This window comes from Cetorhinus maximus, chromosome 20 (assembly GCF_964194155.1).
Source record: "Cetorhinus maximus chromosome 20, sCetMax3.hap1.1, whole genome shotgun sequence".
Taxonomy (NCBI): domain Eukaryota; kingdom Metazoa; phylum Chordata; class Chondrichthyes; order Lamniformes; family Cetorhinidae; genus Cetorhinus; species Cetorhinus maximus.
This window is the reverse complement of record NC_135898.1, coordinates 29637601-29660556: the sequence shown is the minus strand read 5'-3', so window position 1 is coordinate 29660556 and position 22956 is coordinate 29637601. Positions and strand designations below refer to the sequence as shown.

At 43.9% G+C, this 22956-nt stretch overlaps 1 protein-coding gene across 2 annotated transcripts in view; it reads left to right on the top strand.

The window, feature by feature from the left end:
- rufy2 (RUN and FYVE domain containing 2) overlaps positions 1–22382 on the top strand; it is a 91362-nt gene extending 68980 nt beyond the window's left edge. For both annotated transcript variants that reach the window (XM_078565831.1, XM_078565830.1), the window contains 3 exons: positions 3508–3556; positions 13376–13453; positions 21105–22382. In XM_078565831.1, the coding sequence (XP_078421957.1) occupies positions 3508–3556; positions 13376–13453; positions 21105–21248 (271 nt within the window). In that variant the 3' untranslated portion in view covers positions 21249–22382. The remainder of the gene's footprint in view (positions 1–3507; positions 3557–13375; positions 13454–21104) is intronic.
- Positions 22383–22956: the final 574 nt, after the last annotated feature.

Here is a 22956-nt window from a genome sequence, read left to right as displayed (position 1 = left end):
CTAAATAGTGAGAAACTTCCCACTCAAGAGAACATCAAGAACTAGAGGGCATAGATTCAAAATAATGGACAAAAGAAGTAAAAGTGATGTGAGGAAACATTTTTTCACCCAGAGGATGGTTGGAGTCTGGAATGAACTTCCTGTGAGTGTGGTGGAGGCGGGTTCAATGGAGGTATTCAAAATGGATTGCTATCTGAAAAGAGGGGATGTTCAAGGTTACTGGGATAAGGCAGGGCTGTAGGACTAGGTAGAATGCTCTTTCAGAGAGCTTGTGTAGACTTGATTAGCTGAAAGGCCTGCTTCTGCACTGTAAGGTTTGAGATTCTGTAATTAGTAGTGTCATAGTAAAAGATCCACTGGGCAATAGTGATCATAATACAATTAAATTCCATGTTAAGTTTGAAAGTGACATACTCCAATCACAAACAAAAATCTTAAAGCCAATTACATAAGTATGGGGGAGAATTAACTATGGTTGATTAGGTAAATAAACTAAAAGGTATGGCAGTAAATGAACAGTGGAAACATTTAAAGAAACAATTCAAAATGTTCAACAAAAATGTATTCCATTGAAAAACGAAAACTCAGCAAGAAAGACCCATCTGTGGTTCACTCAGGAAGATAAAGATAGTATTAGATTAAAAGAAGAGGTTTATAATGTTGCAAAAAACAGTAGCAAGTCTGAGGATTGGGAATGTTTTAGAAACCAGCAAAGGGCCATCAAAAATTTGATAAAAAGGGAAAAAATAGAATCTGAGAGTAAACAAGTCAGAAATATAAAAACAGATGGTAAGAGCTTTTAGAAGTGTATAAAAAGGAAGAGAGTAGCTCAGATAAACTTAGAAGTTGGTTAAGGAGAAATTATCATGGGGAATGAGGAAATGACAAAGGCATTGGGCAAATATTTTGTGTTTTCTTCACAGCAGAAGGCACAAATTTCATGCCAGAAATAGAGGGTAACCTAGGGGCTAAATAGAGTGAGGAAATTAATATCAGTAGGGAAAAAGTATTGGAGAAACTTAAGGGACTAAAATCTGAGAAATCCCTGGGACATGATGGCCTACAGCCTAAGGTTCAAAAAGAGAGAGCTTCAGAGATGCGCTAGATGCGATTTTCCAAGATTTCTTAAATTTGGGAATGTTCCCATCAGATTGAAAATTGACAAACATAACACTGCTTTTCAAGAAAGGAAGAGATAAAACAGGGAACTGCACACCAGTTAGCCCAACATCAGTCAGGAAAATGCTAGAATCCAATATTAAGGAAGTCTTAACAATGCACCTAGAAAAGTATAGTATGATTAGAAGAAGTCATCATAGTTTTAGAAAAGAGAAATCCTGTTTGACAACTTTATTAAGAGTTTTTTTGAGGATGGAACTATTAGGGTAGATAAAGGGAAACCAGTAGATGTAGTATACCTGGATTTCCAAAAGGAATTTGATAAGGTGCCACTCAAAAGATTAATAAACACGATAAGGGCTTGTGGAGTTGGGAGAAATATATTAGCATGGATAGAGGATTGGCCAACAGACAGGAAGCAGAGTGTGCGCATAAACAGGGCATTTTCAAGTTACCAAGCTGTGACTGGTGCTGTGCCACAAGGGTCAATGCTGGGGCCTCAGCTATTTACAATCTATATCAGTGACTTAGCTGAACAGACAGAGTAATGTAACTAAGTTTGCTGATGATACAAAACCAAATGAAGGATAAGCTGTGGTGAAGATACAGAGGCGCTACAAAGGGATATGGACAGGTTATGTTTTTTTTTATTCATTAGCGAGTGGGCAACAGGTTGGAAGATGGAATATAATGTCGGGAAGCATGAAGTAATTCACTTTGGTCGTAAGAACAGAATATTTTTTTAAAGGTGTGAAACTTGTTAAGTGTTGATGTTAAAAGAGACTTGGGTGTGCCTGTACAAGGAACGCAGAAAGTTAGCATGCAGGTGCAGCAAGCAATTAGGAAAGTAAATGGCATGTTGGCCTTTATTGCAAGGGGATTGGACCTCAAGAATAAAGAAGCCTTGCTGCAATTATACAGGGTTTTGGTGAGACTGCATCTGGAATACTGTGCAGAGTTTTGGTTTCTACATTTTAGAGAGGATATACTTACATTGGAGGCAGTACAGTGAAGGTTCACTAGATTGGGATGAGGGAGCTGTCATATGATGTAAGGCTGAGTAAATTGGGCCTAAACTCTATGGAGTTAGAAGAATGAGAGGTGATCTTATGAAACCTGCAAAATTCTGAAGGGGTTTGATAGTGTGGACGCTGAGAGATTGTTTCCACTGGTCGGGGAATCTAAAACACAGTCTCAGGATAAGAGGCCGATCATTTAGGACTGAGATGAGGCGAAATTACTTCACTCAAAGGGTTGTGAATCTTTGAAATTCTCTACCCCAGAGAGTTTGGATGCTTCATCATTGAGATTTTTGGTCTCCCAGGGGATCAAGTGATATGGGGAGCTGGCAGGAAGGTGGAAATAAAGCCCAAGGTCAGCAGTGATCATATTGAATGGCAGAGCAGGCTCAATGATCTGCTCCCACTCCTACTTGTGTTCTTGTGGTCCAATACTGTGTATGTGTGTGTTTGTGGGGTGGAGGTACAATGCAGGGGATTTGTGTGGGGGTCTGGGGGTATGAGACTGTGGAGAGGTGTTGGATGGGGTGCCTGTGGGGCGGGTGATGGGTGGATAGGGGGTGGTATGATAATGTGGAGGTTGGGTACATTGCAATGGGGGTGGGCAATACAGTGCAGTGGGTGAGTGTTTATGTATGGGGGTGGGGGGTATGACACTGTGCAGGGGTACAGCACTGTGTGTCTTTGTTTGGGAGTGGGGGGGTTACAAAAGAGGTCTGATCCCTCTCACTAGAACTCATTATTATTTCCCCTTTGTAGATCGATTTGAGTGGTGGAACAAACTTGAGGGGCTAAATGGCCTCCTGTTCCAATATTCCCTGTTTCCTATGTTGGCCCTACAATCTGTGATACCTCTGGTCTGGTCCCCTGCCCCCTCTCTTCCACCCAGCCATCTGTTCGCCCCACCCACCCTGCCCAGTGCAGACCCCCCCCCCACTCCCCCGGGCCTGGTGCTTTCTCTCCCCCCGCCCCCTGGTGCGTTCTCTCCTCCCCCGACCCTTGTGCGTTATCTTTCCCTCCCCCCTCCCCGCCTCCTGCCCCCTGGTGCGTTTGCCACCCGTCTGTCTGTTCGGATTGCCCCACCACCCCCAAGTGAGTTCCCCATTCACCCTCCCCCCACTATCTGTTGCCCTGCCCAGTATGCCTCCACAATCTTTTCATCTCTAGTATTTATTCATTTTCTGAGTCTGCATCAAGAAGTTGAAATGTGGGAGATATCACAATGAATCCTGTTGACAAATTCTCTATGTTCCCTGTCATTATGGAGCTGCTTGGGTTTTATTGTATTTTAATATGCTATGTTGCTGTTTAGAAATTTCACTTTTTACAAGCCTTACCCTGTTGGAATACACTCTCTCACTTTTTATAGGTCAAAGCTCAAAATCGAGACCATCAAAGAAGCTAACAAAGCATTGCAGGTAATTCTCTCACACGCTCGGGTACTTGTGCACACGGGTGCAGACATGTACACCATGCATACTCACTCATTCTCTCTCTCTCTCACACACACACACTCACACTCTCACATGCACTCTCTCTCTGCTAAGATGTCCCTTTAATGTCAAAGTTACCCCCAGATCATAGTGTTGTTCTGTTATGGCAGAGTGTCTCTTTAACGTTCCAAATTGTCATTATAAACGAGGGCAAACAAATGCAGCTGAGGAAACTGAGTGCAAACCTGAGAGTTTGGTGAGTGCGGGGAGTGTGTTGAAGGGGGAAGGAGGTGTTCATTTCCTTTTGCTTTTTCTACCTTTCTCACCCTGTAGGAATCAATTCTTATTCTGCTACTAAATGGCTAAGGTCTGTTTGATTCCAAAGGTTTAAAATAGTGTAAAAACAGGTGGTAAAGTTAATAAAATATGTAAAAAAGCAACATAAATAAGTGAATAATATAATTAAGTAATTAATTAAAACACATTAAAAATGGCATGACAGGTGTTGTGTCAAGGCTGCAGTATGTGGGAGCTCCTGGATAACATTGTGATCCAGGGCAACATGTCAGCAGTAAGTGCGGCTCGAGGAACTTCGGCTCAGACTCATTGACCTGGAGGCTGAGCTGCAGACTCTGCGACACATCAGGGAGAGGGAAAGTTATCTGGATGCTTTGCACCAGGAGACAGTCACACCACTTAGGATAGGATCTTTTTATTTGGTCAGTGGACAGGGACAGGAGGGTGTGACTGTGAGTGAGGCAGTTAAGGGGACCCAGAGTGCAGGATTGTCAGACTCTGCAATTGCCCAATAGATTGAGGTTCTCTGAGTTGTTTAGATGAGAGTAAGGGCTGCAGGGTGGATGAGCAATCTGACCATGACACTGTAGTACAGAAACCAGGCAAGTGGGGGGAGCAAAAAGGAATTTAGCTGTAGTAGGAGACAGTGTAGTGAGGGGGATTGACACTGTTCTTTGCATCAAAGAGTGAGAGTCTAGGCGGCTGTGTTGCCTGCCTGCTGCTAGGGTTCGGGACATCTGCTCAGGGCTGGCGAGGAACTTGCATTGGGAGGGAAAAGGTCCAGTTGTTGTGGTCCTTGTAGGTACCAACGACAAAGGTAGAACTAGGAAAGAGGTTCTGCATAGAGAGTATGAGGAGCTAGGCACTAAATTTAAAAGCAGAACCTCAAATGTTATAATCTCTGGATTATTACTTGAGCTGTGTGCGAGTTGGCGCAGGGTACTTAAAATTAATGTGGCTCAAAGATTGGTGTGGGAGAAGTTGGTTCCGGTTTGTGGGGCACTGGCATCAGTACTTGGAGAAATGGGGGCTGTACCGTTGGGACAGTCTATACCTGAACCACGCTGGGACCAGTGTTCTTGCGAACTGCCTAACTAGGGAAGTACAAGGGGTTTTAACTTGAATAGTGGGGTCAAGGGATCAAATGTGGAAAGAGGTGGTATATCAAAGAGTAGAGACAAGGTAAGAGAGGAAAATAGAAATATGGGAAATGAGGGTCAAAGAAGGGACAGAGAGAAAAAACTTAAGTATACACTGACAATCAAAATTAGATGTTACAAAGATAAGAAAAAGACAAAATTAAAGGCTCTGTATCTGAATGGTAAATAAATATGATCTGATAGCCATTACGGGGATTTGGCTGCAGGATGAAGAGGATTGGATCCTGAATATTGAGGGGTAATTTAAAGAAGAAAAGGAAGCTAAGTAAAGGTGGAGCGGTAGCACTGTTAATCAAGGGTGGCATTTGTGCAATAGTTAAGAGATGACCTTGGTTCAAGAGACCAGGATGCAGAATTGGTTTGGGTGGAAACAAGGAATAGTAGGAGAAAGAAGTCACTAGTGGGAGTGGTCTACAAGCCCCCTAACAGTAATCACAATATAGGACAAGGTATATAAGAAGAAATATTGGATGTCTGTGATAAAGGGGCAGCAATAATCATGGGTGACTTTCATTTACATATAAACTGTAAAAATCAGATTGGTAGTAGTAGCCTGGATGAGGAGTTCATAGAATGCTCTTGAAGTAGTTTCTTAGAGCAGCAGGTCCTGGAACCAACCAGAGAGCAGTTTATATTAGACTCGGTATTGTGTAACGTGACAGGATTAATTAATGACCTCCGAATGAAGGCACCCTAGGTAGCAGCGACCACAATATGATTGAATTTTACATCCAGTTTGAAAGGGAGAAGAGTGGGTCCAAGACAAGTATCTTAAACTTAAATAAGGGCAACTACGTGGGCATGAAAGCTGAGCTAGCTGAAGTGAACTGGGAAACTAGGTTAGGGGACAGATCAATAGAGAAGCAGTGGCAGACATTTAAGGGGATATTTCAGAATAAGTATATTCCTACTATGAAGAAAAATTCTAAATGGAGGATCCACTATCTGTGGTTAACTAAAGAAATTGGGGAAAGCATCAAACTTAAGGAAAAAACTTATAACTGCGCAAAGATGAGAGGCTGGTCAGAGTATAAAGAGCGACAGAGAAATGACTAAAAGGTTAATAGGAGAAAGAAATTAGTATGAGAGGAAGCTAGTTAGCAATGTAAAAATGGATAGCAAGAGTTTCTACAGATATTTAAAAAGGAAAAGAGTAAGTAAAGTGAGTGTTGGTCCTCTAGAGAGTGACAGTGGGGAGTTAATAGTAGATAATAAGGAAATGGCGGATGAAATGAACAAATATTTTGCTTCTGTCTTCACTATAGAGGATACAAAAAACATTCCAGTAAAAACTGTAAATCAGGAGGTAGAAGGGAGAGGGGAACTTGGTGAAATTACAATCACTAGGAAAGTGGTACAGAGCAAACTGATGGAGCTGCGGGCTGACAGGTCTCCGGATCCTGATGGACTTCATCCTAGGGTCTTTTAAGGGTTGGCTAATGAGGTAGTAGATGCATTGGTGTTAATTTTCCAAAATTTGCCAGATTCTGGAAAGTTTCCATCAGACTGCAAAGTAGCAATGTTAACCCCCCCCCCCACCCCATTCAAGAAGGGAGGGAGGCAGAAAACAGGAAACTATAGGCCAGTTAACTTGATGTCTGTTGTGGGGAAGGTGTTAGAATCGATCATTGAAGAGATTATAGCTGGGCACGTGGAAAAATTCATGGTAATTGGAAGAGTCAGTATGGTTTTGAGAAAAGGAAATCATGTTTAACTAATTTATTAGAGTTCTATGAAGGAGCCACACGTGCTATGGATAAAGGGGAGCCTGTACTTGGATTTCCAGAAGGCATTTGATTTGATTAGGTGCCACATCAAAGGTTATTGTGGAAAATAAAAGCTCCTGGTGTAGAGGGTAACATATTAGCATGGATAGAAGATTGGCTGGCAGAAAACAGAGTATACATAAATAGATTTTTGTCTGATTGGCAGGATGTGACGAGTGGAATCCTGCACTTCCCTCAATTTGGTCTACTGCATTCGCTGCTCCCAATGCGGTCTCCTCTACGTTGGAGAGACCAAACGCAGACTGAGTGACCATTTGCGGAACACCTTCGGTCTGTCCGCAAGCATGACCCAGACCTTCCTGTCACTTGCCATTTCAACACACCACCTTGCTCTCATGGCCACATGTCCGTCCTTAGCCTGCTGCAATGTTCCAGTGAAGCTCAAGGCAAACTGGAGGAACAGCAACTCATCTTCCAATTGTACACTTTCCAGGCTTCCGGACTTAACATTGAGCTCACCACATCAGATCATGAACTCTCTCCTCCCTCCCGCGCCCTCCCCCACTCCCTCCCTCCCATGATGCACCTCCCCCCAGACCAGTCACAGCACTAACCCACACTCTCCACTAGTGCAGAGACGCACACTTCTGTGGGGCCTAGTTCTAGAGTAGCCCCGTGGTCTCGATCTGGTGAGCCAGTCACAATGTCTGATCCACAGCAGATGGAGGCAGTATTTCCCAGGTTTCAGGCACTCGGAGGACTGCTGCAGGCCAGATATCTCCTGAGTCTTGAGACAAATGAGGAGCCTCTGGACTTGGTCATAACTCAGTTGCTGGAGCTGGAAAGGCAAGCTCGAGATCAACAGGAAGGGACAACCGCTGCACTCCTCAGATTGCAAGGCACGATGGAGGAGTCCTTCCACCTTCTCTGAGGTAATAGTGCCGAGGACAACTCTAGCAGATGGCAGCCATAGAGACCTTTGTCCAGGACTTCGCTCCTGCACTGCTGTGTGGGCTAAACTCCATCGCTGACACCATAGTTGGCCTCCAACAGTGTGCATGTGAGAGGGGTGTGGGGCAGCTTGATCTCACTCCAGCTTCCCCTTCTCCTTCTCCTAAAGGAGTCAGCCAGTGGCCCTGGGGCACCCATACGGAGAGGAGGATCAGCAGGTGCACACCCTGGGGCCATCTGCCCTGGTGATTCTGGGAGTGACCGGCCCATCCAAATCCCGTCTTCCTGTGACCTCCGCAGCTCCAGCTCCATAGGAAGGTGCCACTGTCACACAGCAGGTCTCGGCCCTCCAGAGGATGCCCGCCAAGGTCATCGTAGACAGGGCATAGCAGTCAATAGGCTGCCTCCACCTCCACTGTGGATGTCCAGGGAGCACCAAGGTGTAACGGCAGGGTTTGGAAGATTAAGGAGGTGTAATTGCACAGCCTGGGCACAGGTGTTAATCATGACTATTTCACAACGGTGTGAAACCAATTTTTGGATTTCTCGCCATATGGTTTCCCCCCTGCCTGCCTGCCATGACACCTGACGCCAACTGGGACAGGGCAATTTTGCCCAGTGTGTTAGTTTAGTTTTTACAAAGATTAGGTGAAGCAGAACTGCTCGACTTCCAAAGGCAGCAAATCTCTTCAGTTATTTAGGACAGTTTTCTGGAACAAGAGAACAGGCCATCTCAGATGTGTCTGAATTGTTTTTTTTATTTGTTAATGGGTGTGGCCACTGCTGGCTCGTAGGTGTGGAGTCACATGTAGACCAAATCAGATAGGGACAGCAGATTTCCTTCACTATAGGACATTAGTGAATCAGATGGACAGTGGTTTCATGGTCATCATTACATTTTTAATTCTAGATTTTTATTGAATTCAAATTCCACGATCTGCTGTGGTGGGATTCAAACCCAGGAATTACCTTGGGTTTCTGGATTACCAGTCCGGTGACAATACCACTACGCCACCCCATCCCCCAAGTCTCACTGGCAAGGAAACACCTAGCTAACAATGACCACAATATGCTAGAATTCAATATTAACTTGGAGAGGATGAAGAGCGAGTCATGAATCAGGGTTTTAAATATAGTGAAGACTAACTTTTGGAGGGATGTGGCAAAAATTGACCATAACAGACTGGGCAGAACTACTAACTGATAAACATATAGATGAGCAGTGGGTGGTGTATTTGGTCGAATACATCTAGCATTTGCCTGAGGATAGGAGATGTATGTATGTAATATTATCTTAGTCAACAAAGGCAAGATATATAAAACTATAAAAAAAAGCTTATACAAAGATGTGAAACAGTAGAGATCCCATAGAGTGGGAGAGATATAAGGAACAACAAAGGGATAGAAACAAAGTGAAAAACTGTAAAAAGAAAATATGAGAAGAAAACTTGTGAAGGATGTCAAGGACAACACTAAAGGATTTTATAAATATGTTAAGAGAAAGAGGGTGCTAAGAGTAATGTGAGCCCCTTAATGTCAGTCACAAGTGATGTTGTAATTGGAAATCAGGAAACAGCAGACTTACGAAATAGCTATTTTGCCTCAGTCTTTACAATCCTTGCTCTAGTACCGAAACAGCTCTTATCAAAGTCGCAGAAATAACAACCTATCCGACTGTGGCAAACTATCCCCCCTAGTTTTTCTCAACCTGTCTGCAGCCTTTGACATGATTGACCACACTATCGTCCTACAATGCCTCTCCATTATCCAACTGGGTGGAACTGTTCTTGAATTCTTTGATTCTTACCAATCTGGTCATAGCCAAAGAATTTGTGCAGTGGCTTCTCTTCCTGCTCTTGCACTATAACTCTGGAATCCACAGAGAATCTTTAATTGACCCCCTTCTATTTCTCATCTACATGCTTCCCCTTGGTGACATCATCTGAAAAGCATCATGTTTGCTGCTGATATCCAACTGTGTTTCACCGCTGCCTCTGAATGTCTGATTACCAGTACTGAATGAATAGAAATTTCTTCCAACTAAATGTTGGAAAGACCAAAGCCATTGACTTCCTTCCCCAGCCACTGACTCCATCTCTCTCCTTGGCAACTGACTGGTCTGTGTGCAACCTTGGTGTTGCACGAGCTTCCGAGCACATACCGATCTATCACTAAAACTGCCTACTTCCACCTCCGTTCTATTGGAAGATTCTTCCTTGCCTCAGCTCATGTACTGTTGAGACTCTCACCCATGCCTCTATTACTTCTAGACTTGACTGTTCCAACACACTGCAGGCCAGCCTCTTTCATTCATAAACTTGAGATCTTCCAAAACTCTGCTGCTCAAGTCCTTACTCGCACAAAGTCCTGTTCGCACATCACCCCTATGTTCGCTAACCTACACTGGCTCTTAGTCAGCAATGCCTCAAACTTAAAATCTTCCCTTTCTTCAAGTCCCTAAAGAGCCTGACTCTCCCTACCTCTGTAACCTGTTTCAGACCTAAAACCCTCTACATGTGCTCTTCCAATCTTGGCCTCCAGATTCCAAATTTTTAAAAATTCATTTATGGGATGTGGCTAGGCCAGCATTTATTGCCCATCCCTAATTGCCCTTGAGAAGTTGGTGGTGACGTGCCTTCCTGAACCGCTGGAGTCCATGCGGTGTAGGTACACCCACAGTGCTGTTAGAGAGGGAGTTCCAGGATTTTGACTCAGCAACCGTGAAGGAACAGCAATATATTTCCTAGTCAGGATGGTGAGTGGCTTGGAGAGGGACTTCCAGATGGTGGTGTTCCTATGTGTCTGCTACCCTTGTCCTCAAGATGTTAGTGGTTGTGAGTTTGGAAGGTGCTGCATAAGGAGCCTTGATGAGTTTCTGTAGTGCATCTTGTAGATGGTGTACACTGCTGCCACTAATTGTCAGTAGTGGAGTGAGTGAATCAACCAATCAAGCGGGCTCCTTGTCCTGGATGGTGTCAAGCTTCTTGAGTGTTGTTGGAGCTGTACTTATCCAGGCAAGTGGGGAATATTCCATCATACTCCTGACTTGTGTCTTGTAGATGGTGGGCAGGCTTTGGGGAGTCAGGAGGTGAATTACCTGCCACAGAATTCCCAGCTTCTGACCTGCTCTTGGAGCCACAGTATTTATATGGCTAGTCTAGCTCAGTTTCTGGTCAATGGTAACCCCCAGGATGTTGTTAGTAGGGGATTCAGCGATGAAAGTGCCATTGCACGTCAAGGCGCGATAGTTGGATTCTTTCTTATTTGCAGTAGTCACTCCCTGCCACTTATATGGCTCGAATGTTATTTATCACCCCAAACCTGAACATTATCCAGAGACTGCTGCATGTGGCCACAGGCTACCTTATTATTTGAAGACTTGTGAATTTAACTGAACATTGTGCTATCAGCAGAGAACATTCCCATTTCTGACCTTATGATAGAGAAAAGCATTGATGAAGCAGCTGAAGATACAGCCAAGGCTCTGGAGCCTAACAACAACCTGGCAGTAGGACTGGGAACTTGTGCTCCAGAACTAGCCGCGTTTCTAGTCAGGCTGTTCCAGTACAGCTACAACACTGACTTCTACCCAACGATGTAGAAAATTAGACCAGGCCAATTACCGCCCCATTTGTCTACTTGCAATCATCAGCAAAGTGATGGAAGGTGTTGTTAACAGTGCTATCAAGTGGCATTTGCTCACTAATGCTCAGTTTGGATTTTGCCAGGATCACTCGACTCCAGACCTCATTATAGCCTTGGTTCAAATATAGACAAATGAGCTAAATTCCAGAGGTCAGGTGAGGGTGACGTCAAGGCAGCAACATTGACATCATTGGAATCGATGGGGAAGATTCTGCACTGATTGAAGTCTTACATAGCATAAAGGAAGATAGTTGTGGTTGTTGGAGTCAGCCGTCACAGCCCCAGGACATCATTGGAGAATTTTGTATCCAAGGCCTAATTATCTTTTTTTAATTTGTTCACTGGATGCGGGTATCGCTGGTAAGACCAGCATTTTTTGCCCATCCCTAATTGGCTTTGAGAAGGTGAGCCACCTTCTTGAACTGTTGCAGTCCATGTGGTGTAGGTACACCACAGTGCTGCTAGAAAGGGAGTTCCAGGATTTTGACCCAGTGACAGTGAATGAACGGCGATATATTTCCAAGTCAGAATGGTGAGTGACTTGGATAGGAACTTCCAGGTGGTAGTGTTCCCATGTGTCTGCTGCCCTTGTCTTTCTAGGTGGTAGTGGTTGTGGGTTTGGAAGGTGCAGTCCATCGTGTAGATGGTACACACTGCTGGTACTGTGCGTCAGTAGACAGGGAGAAACTATTCCGTTGGTGGAAGAGTCAAGAACAAGAAGGCACTGATTTAAGGTAATTGGCAAAAGAAACAATAGTGACATGAGAAACTTTTCACACAGCGAGTGGTTAGGATCTGGAATGCCCTGTCTGAGTGTGTGGTGGAGGCAGGGTCAATCGAGAATTTCAAAAGGGAATTGGGTAAAAATCCAAAGGGAAATCATTTGCAAGACCGTGATAAAAGGGCAGGAGTGGGATCTGCTAAATGATCTTGCAGAAAGCTAGCATGGGCTGAATGGCCATCTTCTGTGGTGTAACCATGATTCTAAGATTTCATTTGAAAATACACTGAAAGCTCCTTGATTATAAAAACCATTTTAAGAGTGACCTTTACCTGCAACATCTGTTATCTCTGTGATTGGCATTTAAAGTTAAAAGAAGTGCCATGTAACATTAGCTCCAAACCCAACATTTTGCATTCTCCCTCTCATCATGGTCAGTATATGTGTTAGTGTGTAGCTCCTTTATTGGTACTGTGTGCCAATGCAGGACAAGTGGGTATATTAGTAAAATCCCTTCTTCTCAGTTCTCCAAACCAACAGCCATTGGATTGTTAAGTTTTCCCTGTCCATCACCAGACCTGAAATTCTCAGTTTGGCTCCTCATTTATTGATTAGTTCCCCATCCGTCTCCAATTTCGCCATCGTTTTCTAGCAGGATAGTTACCATCTTCTAATCTACACCGAGTGCCTTCTGTCACCATTCTCTCCCCTTCCCAAGTGTTGACTCCTCAAGTGTCCATTTATTGCAGACTATTTCCTGATTGCTGCTCTCTCCATTCTAACTATTTGGGATTTCTTGACACTGGACTGCGATACAACTCCGATTGAAGAACTCTGCCTTCCAGCCAGTTCAGATCAGTATCTCTCTCCACTGACCTACGGCAAACTTCTAAAGGACCCCAAAGTTTTGTTTTTGACTGCTAACTTCAAAGCCTTGCCCCTGCCCTCTTTCTCTGACAACACTACCCTCCCCAAATTGTAGGCTTTCATTTATGTTCCACAGAGTCATAAACTGTAGCAGTATCATGATGCGGTGATCAGAGTGCAAAATGGCCTCTTCTAAAGTGAGCGAGGCTGAGGCCAGTTTTAGTGCCATTTCATTTGAGTGAGCTTTGCGTAGCACAAAGTGAGTCTGGGGCCTTCAGGTTGATGTGATGCATTATCTCTCTGGAAAGGGTCTTCAGTCATTGGTCAGTGGTGGCACTTTAATCTAAAAGGTTTATTCACCTTTCAAACTGCACCAGGAGCAGATTGGTTTCAGTTTGTGTTCATGTGACATGTACATTGTATTTCCGATCTCCAGGGTTTGGTGTGGCTGAAGGACAGAGACGCCAGCAGCTGCAAACTGTGTGAAAAGGAATTCTCCATCTCTACGAGGAAGGTAAATGACACTGAGAATAACTTGTCAGTATGAGAAAGTTCCTCTGGTGGGAGAGTCCAGAAGGAGGTACAATCTCAACGTTAGAAATCAAAATACTGCAGATGCTGGAAATCTGAAATAAAAACAGACTGTCAGTGCTGTTTCCTGCTCTCACCCTGAACTGGAAAATTTCATCAACTTTGCTTCTGTTTTCCAACCTTCGCTCTCCTTCATATGGCCCATCTTCGACTTTTCCCTTTCCTTCCTCAACTTCTGTGTCTCCGTTTCAACTAATATTTATTATAAACCCACTGACTGCCTTAACCACATTTCCACACACCATACTTCCTATTTGGACTCCATTCCATTCTCCCAGTTTCTCGGTCTCCATCACATCTGTCCTGATGATGCCGCCTTCCATACCAGCTCTTCCAATTTGCCTTCCTTTTTCCTGAACCAAGGATTCTGCCCCCACCGTGATTGATAGGACCCTCAACCATGTCCATTCTATTTCACGCACTTCTGCTGTCACCCATTCCCCTCCCTCCCAAAAACAATGATAGGTTTTTTTGTCCTCACCTTCCACTCCACCAGCCTCCTAATACAACAGATCATCGTCCGCTATTGCTGTCACTTCCAGCATAATGCCATCACCAAACACATCTTTTCCTCCCCTTCCTTTCCACATTCCAAAGGGGCCATGCCTTCTGCAACACCCTGGTCCGATCCACAATCACATAGAAAATAGGAGCAGAAGGTCATTCAGCCCTTCAAGCTTGCTCCGCCATTCAGTATGATCATGGCTGATCCTCTGTCTCAATGCCATACTCCCGTGCTCTCCCCATACCCCTCGGTGCCTTTAGAGTCCAGAAATCAATGTATTTCCTTCTTAAATATATTCAGTGATTTAGCCTCCACAGCCCTCTGTGGTAGAGAATTCCACAGGTTCACCACCCTCTGAGTGAAGAAGTTTCTCTTTGTCTCAGTCCTTAATGGTCTATCCAGTATGCTGAGACTGTGCCCATTGTTCTAGACCCCGCTCCCCCAGCCAGAGGAAATATCATTCTCACATCCAGTCTGTCCAGCCCTGTCAATGTTATGTTTCAATGAGATCCCCTCTCATTCTTCTAAACTCCAGTGAATACAGGCCCAGATGGCCCAATCTCTCCTCATATTACAATCCTGTCACCCCAGGAATTAATCTGGTGAACCTTCACTACACTCCCTCTGTGACAAGTATATCCTTTCTTAGGTAAGGAGACCAAAACTGCACATACTACTCCAGGTGTGGTCTCACCAAGCCCCTGTACAGATGTAGTAAGACTATCCTTGCTCCTGTACTCCAGTCCACTCGCAGTGAAAGCCAACATACCATTTGCCTTCTTAACTGCTTGCTGCACCTGCATGCTTGCTTTCAGTGATTGGTGTACAAGGACACCCAGGTCCCTTTGTACATCACTCCAACATCCCTCCTTTTCCCACAGTACCTTTATTCAAGTACAGGAGATGCAAAACCCTACCTTTTTAACTCCTCCCTTCCCACCATCCAAGAACCCAGGTGATGCAGTGATCTACATGTACTTCTCTCATTTTAGTGTATGAACATATGTACAAACATATGAATTAGGAGCAGGAGTAGCCCATTCGGACTCTTGAGCTTGCTCTGCCATTCAATAAGATCATGTCTGATCTGATTGTAACCTCTGACTACTCCCAATAATCATTCACCGCCTGTTTTATCAAGAGTCTATCTACCTCTGCCTTAAAAAATATTCTAAGACTCCGCTTCCACTGCCTTTTGAGGGAGTTCCAAAGACACTCTACCCTCTGAGAAAAAATTTCCTCTCATCTGTCTTAAATGGGTAACTCCTTATTTTTAAGCAGTGACCTCTGGTTCTAGATTCTCCCACAAGAGGAAACGTCCTCTCTACATCCACCCTGCCAAGACCCCTCAGGATCTTAAAGGTTTCAATCAAGTTGCCTCTTACGCTTCTAAACTCCAGTGCATACAAGCCGAGCCTGTCTAACCTTTCCTCATAAGACAGCCCACCCATTCCTGGTATTAGTCTAGTAAACCTTCTCTGAACTGTTCCTAATGCACTTACATTCTTCCTTAAATAAGGAGTACTATACACAGTACTCTAGATGTGGTGCCACCAGTGTCCTGTACACCTGACACATAATCTCCCTACTTTTATATTCAATTCCCCTCAATAAACAATAACTTTTTATTAGCTTTCCTAATTACTTGCTATAGCTGCATAACTAGCCTTTTGTGATTCATAGAAACATAGAAAATAGGAGCAGGAGTAGACCATTCGGCCCTTCAAGCCTGCTCCGCCATTCATTATGATCATGGCTGATCATCCAACTCAATAGCCTGTGCCCGCTTTCTCCCCATATGCTTTGATCCCTTTCGCTCCAAGAGCTATATCTAACTCCTTCTTGAAAATATACAATGTTTTGTCCTCAGCTACTTTCCGTGGTAGCGAATTCCACAAGCTCACCACTCTCTGGGTGAAGAAATTTCTCCTCATCTCAGTCCTAAATGGTCTATCCCATATCCTCAGACTGTGACCTCTGGTTCTGGACTCCACCACCATTAGGAACATCCTTCCTGTATCTACCCTGTCTAGTCCTGTTAGAATTTTATATAGGTTTCTCTGAGATCCCCCCTCATTCTTCTAAACTCCAGCAAATATAATCCTAATCGACTCAATCTCTCCTCAGATGTCAATCACGCCATCCCAGGAATCAGTCTGGTAAACCTTCGCTGCACTCCCTCTATAGCAAGAACATCTTTCCTCAGAAAAGGAGACCAAAACTGCACACAATATTCCAGGTATAAAGCCCTGTATAATTGCAGCAAGACATCCCTGCTCCTGTAGAATCCTCTCGCTATGAAGGCCAACATACCATTTTCTTTCTTTACCGCCTGCTGCACCTGCATGCTTACCTTCAGCGACTGGTGTACAAGGACACCCAGGTCTTGTTGCACATTTCCCTCTCTCAATTTATAGCCATTCAGATAATCTGCCTTCCTGTGTTTGCTACCAAAGTGGATAACCTCACATTTATCCACATTATGCTGCATCTGCCATGCAGTTGCCCACTCACTCAGCTTGTCCAGATCCCACTGAAGCATCTGTGCATCCTCCTCACAGCTCACCCTCCCACCCAGATTTGTCTCATCTGCAAATTTGGAGATATTACATTTAGTTCCCTCATCTAAATCATTAATATATATATATTGTGAATAGCTGGAGTCCCAGCACCGATCCCTGCGATACCCCACTAGTCACTGCCTGCCACTCGGAAAAAGACCCATTTATTCCTACTCATTTTCTGTCTGCCAATCAGTTTTCTATCCATCTCAATACACCACCCCTAATCCCACGTGCTTTAATTTTACACGCTAATCTCTTATGTGGGACTTTGTCAAAAGCCTTCTGAAAGTCCAAATATACCACATCCACTGGCTCCCCCTCATCAACTCTACTTGTTACATTCTCGAAAAATTCCAGTAGATTTGTCAAGCATGATTTCCCTTTCGTAAATAAATCCATGCTGACTGTCCAATTCTGCCACTGTTTTCCAAGTGCTCAGCTATTAAATCTTTTATAATGGACTCTAGAATTTTCCCCACTACCGACGTCAGGCTGACTGGTCTATAATTCCCTGTTTTCTCTCTACCTCCCTTTTTAAATAGTGGGGTTACATTAGCTACCCTCCAATCTGTAGGAACTGTTCCAGAGTCTATAGAATCTCGGAAGATGACCACCAATGCATCCACTATTTCCAGGGCCACTTTCTTAAGTACTCTGGGATGTAGATTATCAGGCCCCTCTAATGTGCTAATACCGTGCTAGGCAATGACCAGCTCCAACAGGAGAGAATCTAACCATCCCCCCTTGACATTCAATGGCATTACCATCGCTGAATCCCCCACTATCAACATCCTGAGGTTTACCATTGACCAGAAACTGAACTAGACCCGCCATATAAATACTGTGGCTACAAGAGCAGGTCAGAGACTAGGAATCCTGCTGAGGGTAACTCACCTGACTCCCCAAAGCCTGTCCACCATCTACAGGGCGCAAGTCAGGAGTGTGATGGAATAGTTCTCCACTTGCCTGGATGAGTGCAGCTCCCACAACACTCAAGAAGCTAGACACCATTCAGGACAAAGCAGCCCGCTTGATTGGCACCCCTTCCACAAACATTCACTCCCTCCACCACCAACACACTTTAGCAGCAGTGTATCATCTACAAGATGCACTGCAGAAACTCACCAAGGCTCCTTAGACAGCACCTTCCAAACCCATGACCACTACCATCTAGAAGGTCGAGGGCAGCAGATACATGGGAATATCACCATTTGTAAGTTCCCCTCCAAGCCACTCACCATCCTGACTTGGAAATATATCGCCGTTCCTTCACTGTCGCTGGGTCAAAATCCTGGAACTCCCTCCCTAACAGCACTGTGGGTATACCTATGCCACATGGACTGTAGCGGTTCAAGAAGGCAGCCCACCACCACCTTAAGGGCAATTAGGGATTGGCAATAAATGCTGGCCTAGCCAGCGAACCCCACACCCCTTGAATTGAATAAAAAAAACATAATTTGCTACCCCTCCGCCTTTTCCTAGCTTCCTGTCCTTCCTAAATGTCACATACCCTTCAATATTCAGGTCCTAATCTGTCATCCTGTAGCTATGTTTTCTTTTCCAAATTCATTTACAATTCATTGCCTTCGCTGTGATGGCTATCAGATCGTACTTATTTATTTCCATTTATGCTATCAGTTCATCTGTTTTGTTTTGAATACTACGTGCATTTATATGCAGAGCCATTAGTTTTGTCTTATTATTTTTGTAACATCTAGTCTTATTTGCTAATTTACTCTTAGATTTGTACTCTCTGTCCCTTCCTGTCACGGTTTGTTTTATCATTTCCCATATTAGTGCCTTTCTCTCTTGCCTTGTCTCTACTCTTCGGTTTACCACATCTTCCCAAATTTGACCCCTTGCCCTCACTATTTAGTTTAAAATCCTCTGTATACTGTATTCACTGTTCAAGTTGTGGCCTACACAGGGGAAGACCAAATGCAGACAGGGTGATGGCTTTGCAGAACACCTCTGTTCAGGCTGCAAGTGGGAACCTGAGCTTCTGGCATTTTAATTCTCCACCTTGCTCCCACTCTAACCTCTGGCTCCTGCAGTGTTCTAATGAAGCTTAAGGAGCAGCACCCAGTCTTTCAGCACTTTACAGCCTTCTGGACTCAGTTGAATTCAGCAGTTTTAGATTGTCACCTCTGCCCCATCGTGTTTCCTCTCTCTTTGCTGGTTTTGGTTTTCCTCTTGTTTTTGGAGATACCTGTTCATTCACACTTCCTCCAGACACATCTTTTGTTTATTTACTTGTCCCATGGCCATACCCTATGGCCTTGCACCATGAAACATTTTATCATCTAATCTCTTGTTTTCCACCCTATCACAGACCTTTCTTTTTGTTCTTTTCCACCCTCCCACTTGCTTAAAACCTGTCGTATTTTCTAACTTTTCCTAGTTCTGATGGAAGGTCATTGACCTGAAATGTTAACTCTGTCTTTCTCCACAGATGATGCCTGACCTCTTGAGTATTTGCAGAATTTTCTGTTTTTACCTTATATCATAGCTAGGCTATTGAGGGGAGATATCAGGAAGCACTTCTGCACACACTGGAAAGCTGAAACTCTGCATCCCCCTACAAGTGCCCCTGCACCCCTGCCCGACTGCCACCACACCCCACCCCACCCCCCCCCCTCCTCCCCTAAAACCCAACAAAAGCTGCTGAGGCAGCAACAATGTCACTTGAAACTTTCAAAACTGAGATTGTTCATTTTTTGTTAGGCAAAGGTATTCAGGGTTACAGAACCAAGGTGGATAGATGGAGTCAAGATACAGATTAGCCACAATTGAATTCAGTTACAGAACAGGCTCGAGAGGTTGGATACCTCCCCCTCTTCCCACAACAAATCTTAAGTGAAGCACTTTTCTCAACTCAACAGGGTGACCTTTCACCTTGGGCCAAATCCAATCAAATCTTACATTGCACCTGCGCTGGGAGTGTTTAATTGCTCATTGTAGAGGGATCTTTATTCTGTACCTATCCTGTGATATACGTGCCTTGGGAGTGTTTGACATAGAAATTTGTTTTCTGAATTAGGAAAAGCATTCTTGCCTTGATGAGAACAAAAGTGTTAAAACTTGTGTACGATGTTTGTCTTCTGATGGGGTGAGCTACCTAGATATTGTCATCAGAGTACTTGCTATGATCCATTATTCATTAGAGATTTCTATGTATCATTTTACAGTCTGCAGAGACTTGCTTTTGAAATGTTTGTGAGGCTGTAGCTTATTCCTACTAGTGTTTCTCCCTCCTACTGCCTGAGGCTCAGGTTCTGGCTCACAGACACTCAGCACTTTCCTCTACCTTATTCAGCTATGAGCCTAGACAGTCAGTTTGAGGAGAGAGCTCACAGCCAACAGCAATCCTGTCCTCATTTTCCTGCTTGAGGATTGTAGATGAACATTTGGGAAGCTACATATGAGCAACTATTTCCTTTTTCTCTCCAAGGTCCTTGAATTTGTCACCACCTAAATCTTTATCCAGCTTTCCTGCAACTTCATGTTTGAATCCAACCAATCAGGTTTCTGCCTCTGCTACAGCACTGAAATGGTCCTTATCAAAGTTACAAATTTACATAATCAGAAATCATCTCAGGTTCAACATGTACACTGAGAAGACCCCAACCCCAACACCTCATCCACTCCACTGGCTGTGTGTTGTTATACTGCCTTTCTGACATCCAGACTGGATGAGTAGAAATATCCTGCAACTAAATATTGGGAAGACTGATGCTACATTATCTTCATTTCCCTACCACAACTTCCTTCCCTACCAACCATTCTTCCTCCTAACTGTCCGGAGCTGAACCAGACTGTTTGCAACCTTTGACCCCCCCCCCCCCAAGATGAACTTATGACTCCACCACCTTAAACATCACTGACTCTATCCCTGCCCTCAGCTCATCTGCTGCAGAAACCCTCATCCATGTTTTAGTTTATTTTCAGACTTCCAACTATTCCAATGCTCTTTTTCTGGCCTCCTATCTCCACCCTCCTCAAATCCCAGCTCATCCAAACCCTACTGTCCATGTCCTAATTTCATAACAAGCCTTGCTCGCTCGCTCGCTCACTCACTCATCATCTCTCGAGCTGGCTGAACTATCACTGTCTCAAATCCCCCTCTGGTCTCACTCCCTCTCTCTCTAATTTGCTCCAGTCCTACAACCCTGCACTAATTTGGCTTCTTCCAACTCCTGGCCTCTTATCCATTCCTGATTTCCTTCACCCCATCATTGGCAGCTGTGTGTGCCTTCAGCTGTCAATTCCCTAAACTCAGGAATTCCCTCCCTCAATCTCTCCACCTACATCTGACCAAGCCCCCCATCAACTCTCATCTTTTGCTAAAATGCTTTTTGTTCAGTAATGCCATTGGGGTGTTTTCCCATGTTAAAGGCACCATATAAATGTTGCTGATGAGCTGAATTGAGCTTTCTTCAGTGTAGTTGAATATGGAACTGCAATATTGTTGAAGCAGCTTTGATTTGACATTATCCTCTCTTTAGCATCACTGCAGAAACTGTGGGGAAATCTTCTGCAATGCCTGCTCTGACAACGAGCTTCCTCTGCCCTCCTCTCCAAAACCTGTGCGTGTGTGCGACAACTGCCATGCACTGCTCTTGCAGCGATGTTCCTCCAACACCACCTGAGGTTTCTGGCCCAGCTCATGCTGGTTGCCAGCGCTTAGATCTTTGGAAAGATTTGCCTTTTTACAGACCTCTGCTGGTGCCCATCAAAAATGCTGAGCAACTAATGAATGTAACTATAAGCAGGCAAGGTGGGAGACTGATTGATTGTTAAACTACTGTAATTGATTTATTACCCTCTGATCAGAACCCTGCATTGTTAGTGGAAACTCTTGCCCCTCAATGCTGTACCAATGAGGTATTGGATGTAGACTGTGTTCTTTAATCCATGAAATAGAAATGATGAAAAAAGTACTGTATTTGTAGAACAAAATTGTTATAGTATCAGTAAATGGTGTCCCAGATTCCAGACCCTTTTTCTAGCTTAGTTCGCCCCCCCAGTTTATCTAACCTGAAGAGCCAGGGCAAGGTTAGTATAAAACACTGATGGATCTGGAGCTTATTCAAGCTTTAAATTTGATGACAGTTCCAATGTGAACCAGATCTCCAGTAGCAAGATGAAGTTGGTGGGGAACTGTGTTTAAGCATTCCCACCAGGAGTAAAAGAGACCATTTGCGCATCCCTGCGCTGGTCTCGTTGGCCTGGGAACATGCTTGGAAGCTGCAGGTGACCATAATGGCAAAAAACTGCAAGAAAATTTGTGTTTCTGATATAAACAGCATTTACTTCAGGTTGATGTAGAGTTCTACATGGGCTTGCAATAACCCACTTTCCTGTTTTGTGAGGAGTTTGATATTGACAGTTTAGCAGTTTTATACCAGTCTCAATTCTACAGGTTATTGGGCAGTTGCTGCACTGCTCCACCCCACTGACTGACTCTCAATTCCAAGCAGGCACTGATTTTGAAGTCTGTACAATTTTGATTTAACAATGGTTGTATTAATATATTTAACAATGCAATTGTGTTTGCTTGAAAAGCTGAACTTGGTGTATGATTTGTTTGTGCCTTTCAAATTACACTAACTGAGGAGCAGGTAATGGGATAAAAGTTTTCTTGACTTCTCTGGATTAATCTAGTTGTTTAACATCTCAGTGTAAGTGGAAACAGGTGTGTCTTAACATTGTGGCAGTAGTGGTTTTATATTAAAATCTCTACCTGTTCAAGGACACTTCAGTCATTAAAAGTGTTGTTACAACTCAAGTGTACTAGCTTCCTGTTTGTGTACTGACTGGGGGTTTATAGTGACTCTCCTGATCTTATGTTTACAATTTTGTAGCATAGTCACAAATCTATATTATTTTATTGGTTTCATGTGGTAGAGTGGAGATGTGTTCTTAAGGGAACATTTACATTCTAATCCAGATTAAACTGAACTCAATCCAGTTCTGGTGGCTGTAGACTAAATCTGGGATATTAAACAACGGTCATGAGCAATAAATGAAACAGCATATTTCAAAGAAACCCACTGCATGTAATATTGAACAAATGTGTATTAACCCTTTAACAGATTAATGTTTAAAAACCCTGCATTTACATAATGTGTCTCAAAAGATCCAGAGATGGTCTGTTTTCAGGAAGAACATCAGTATAAAACACCAGGTGAACTCCCTGCTCTTGTAAATAACAACGTTGGGGAATCTTTTACTGCTCACATGAATGGGAAACAAGACGTCTGTGTAGCAGAAACACTCGACCTGTAATCAAGCTGACTGATCACAGTGTGCAACCTGGCCCCAATTGATGACTTGTAGGCTATGGAACGATAAAAC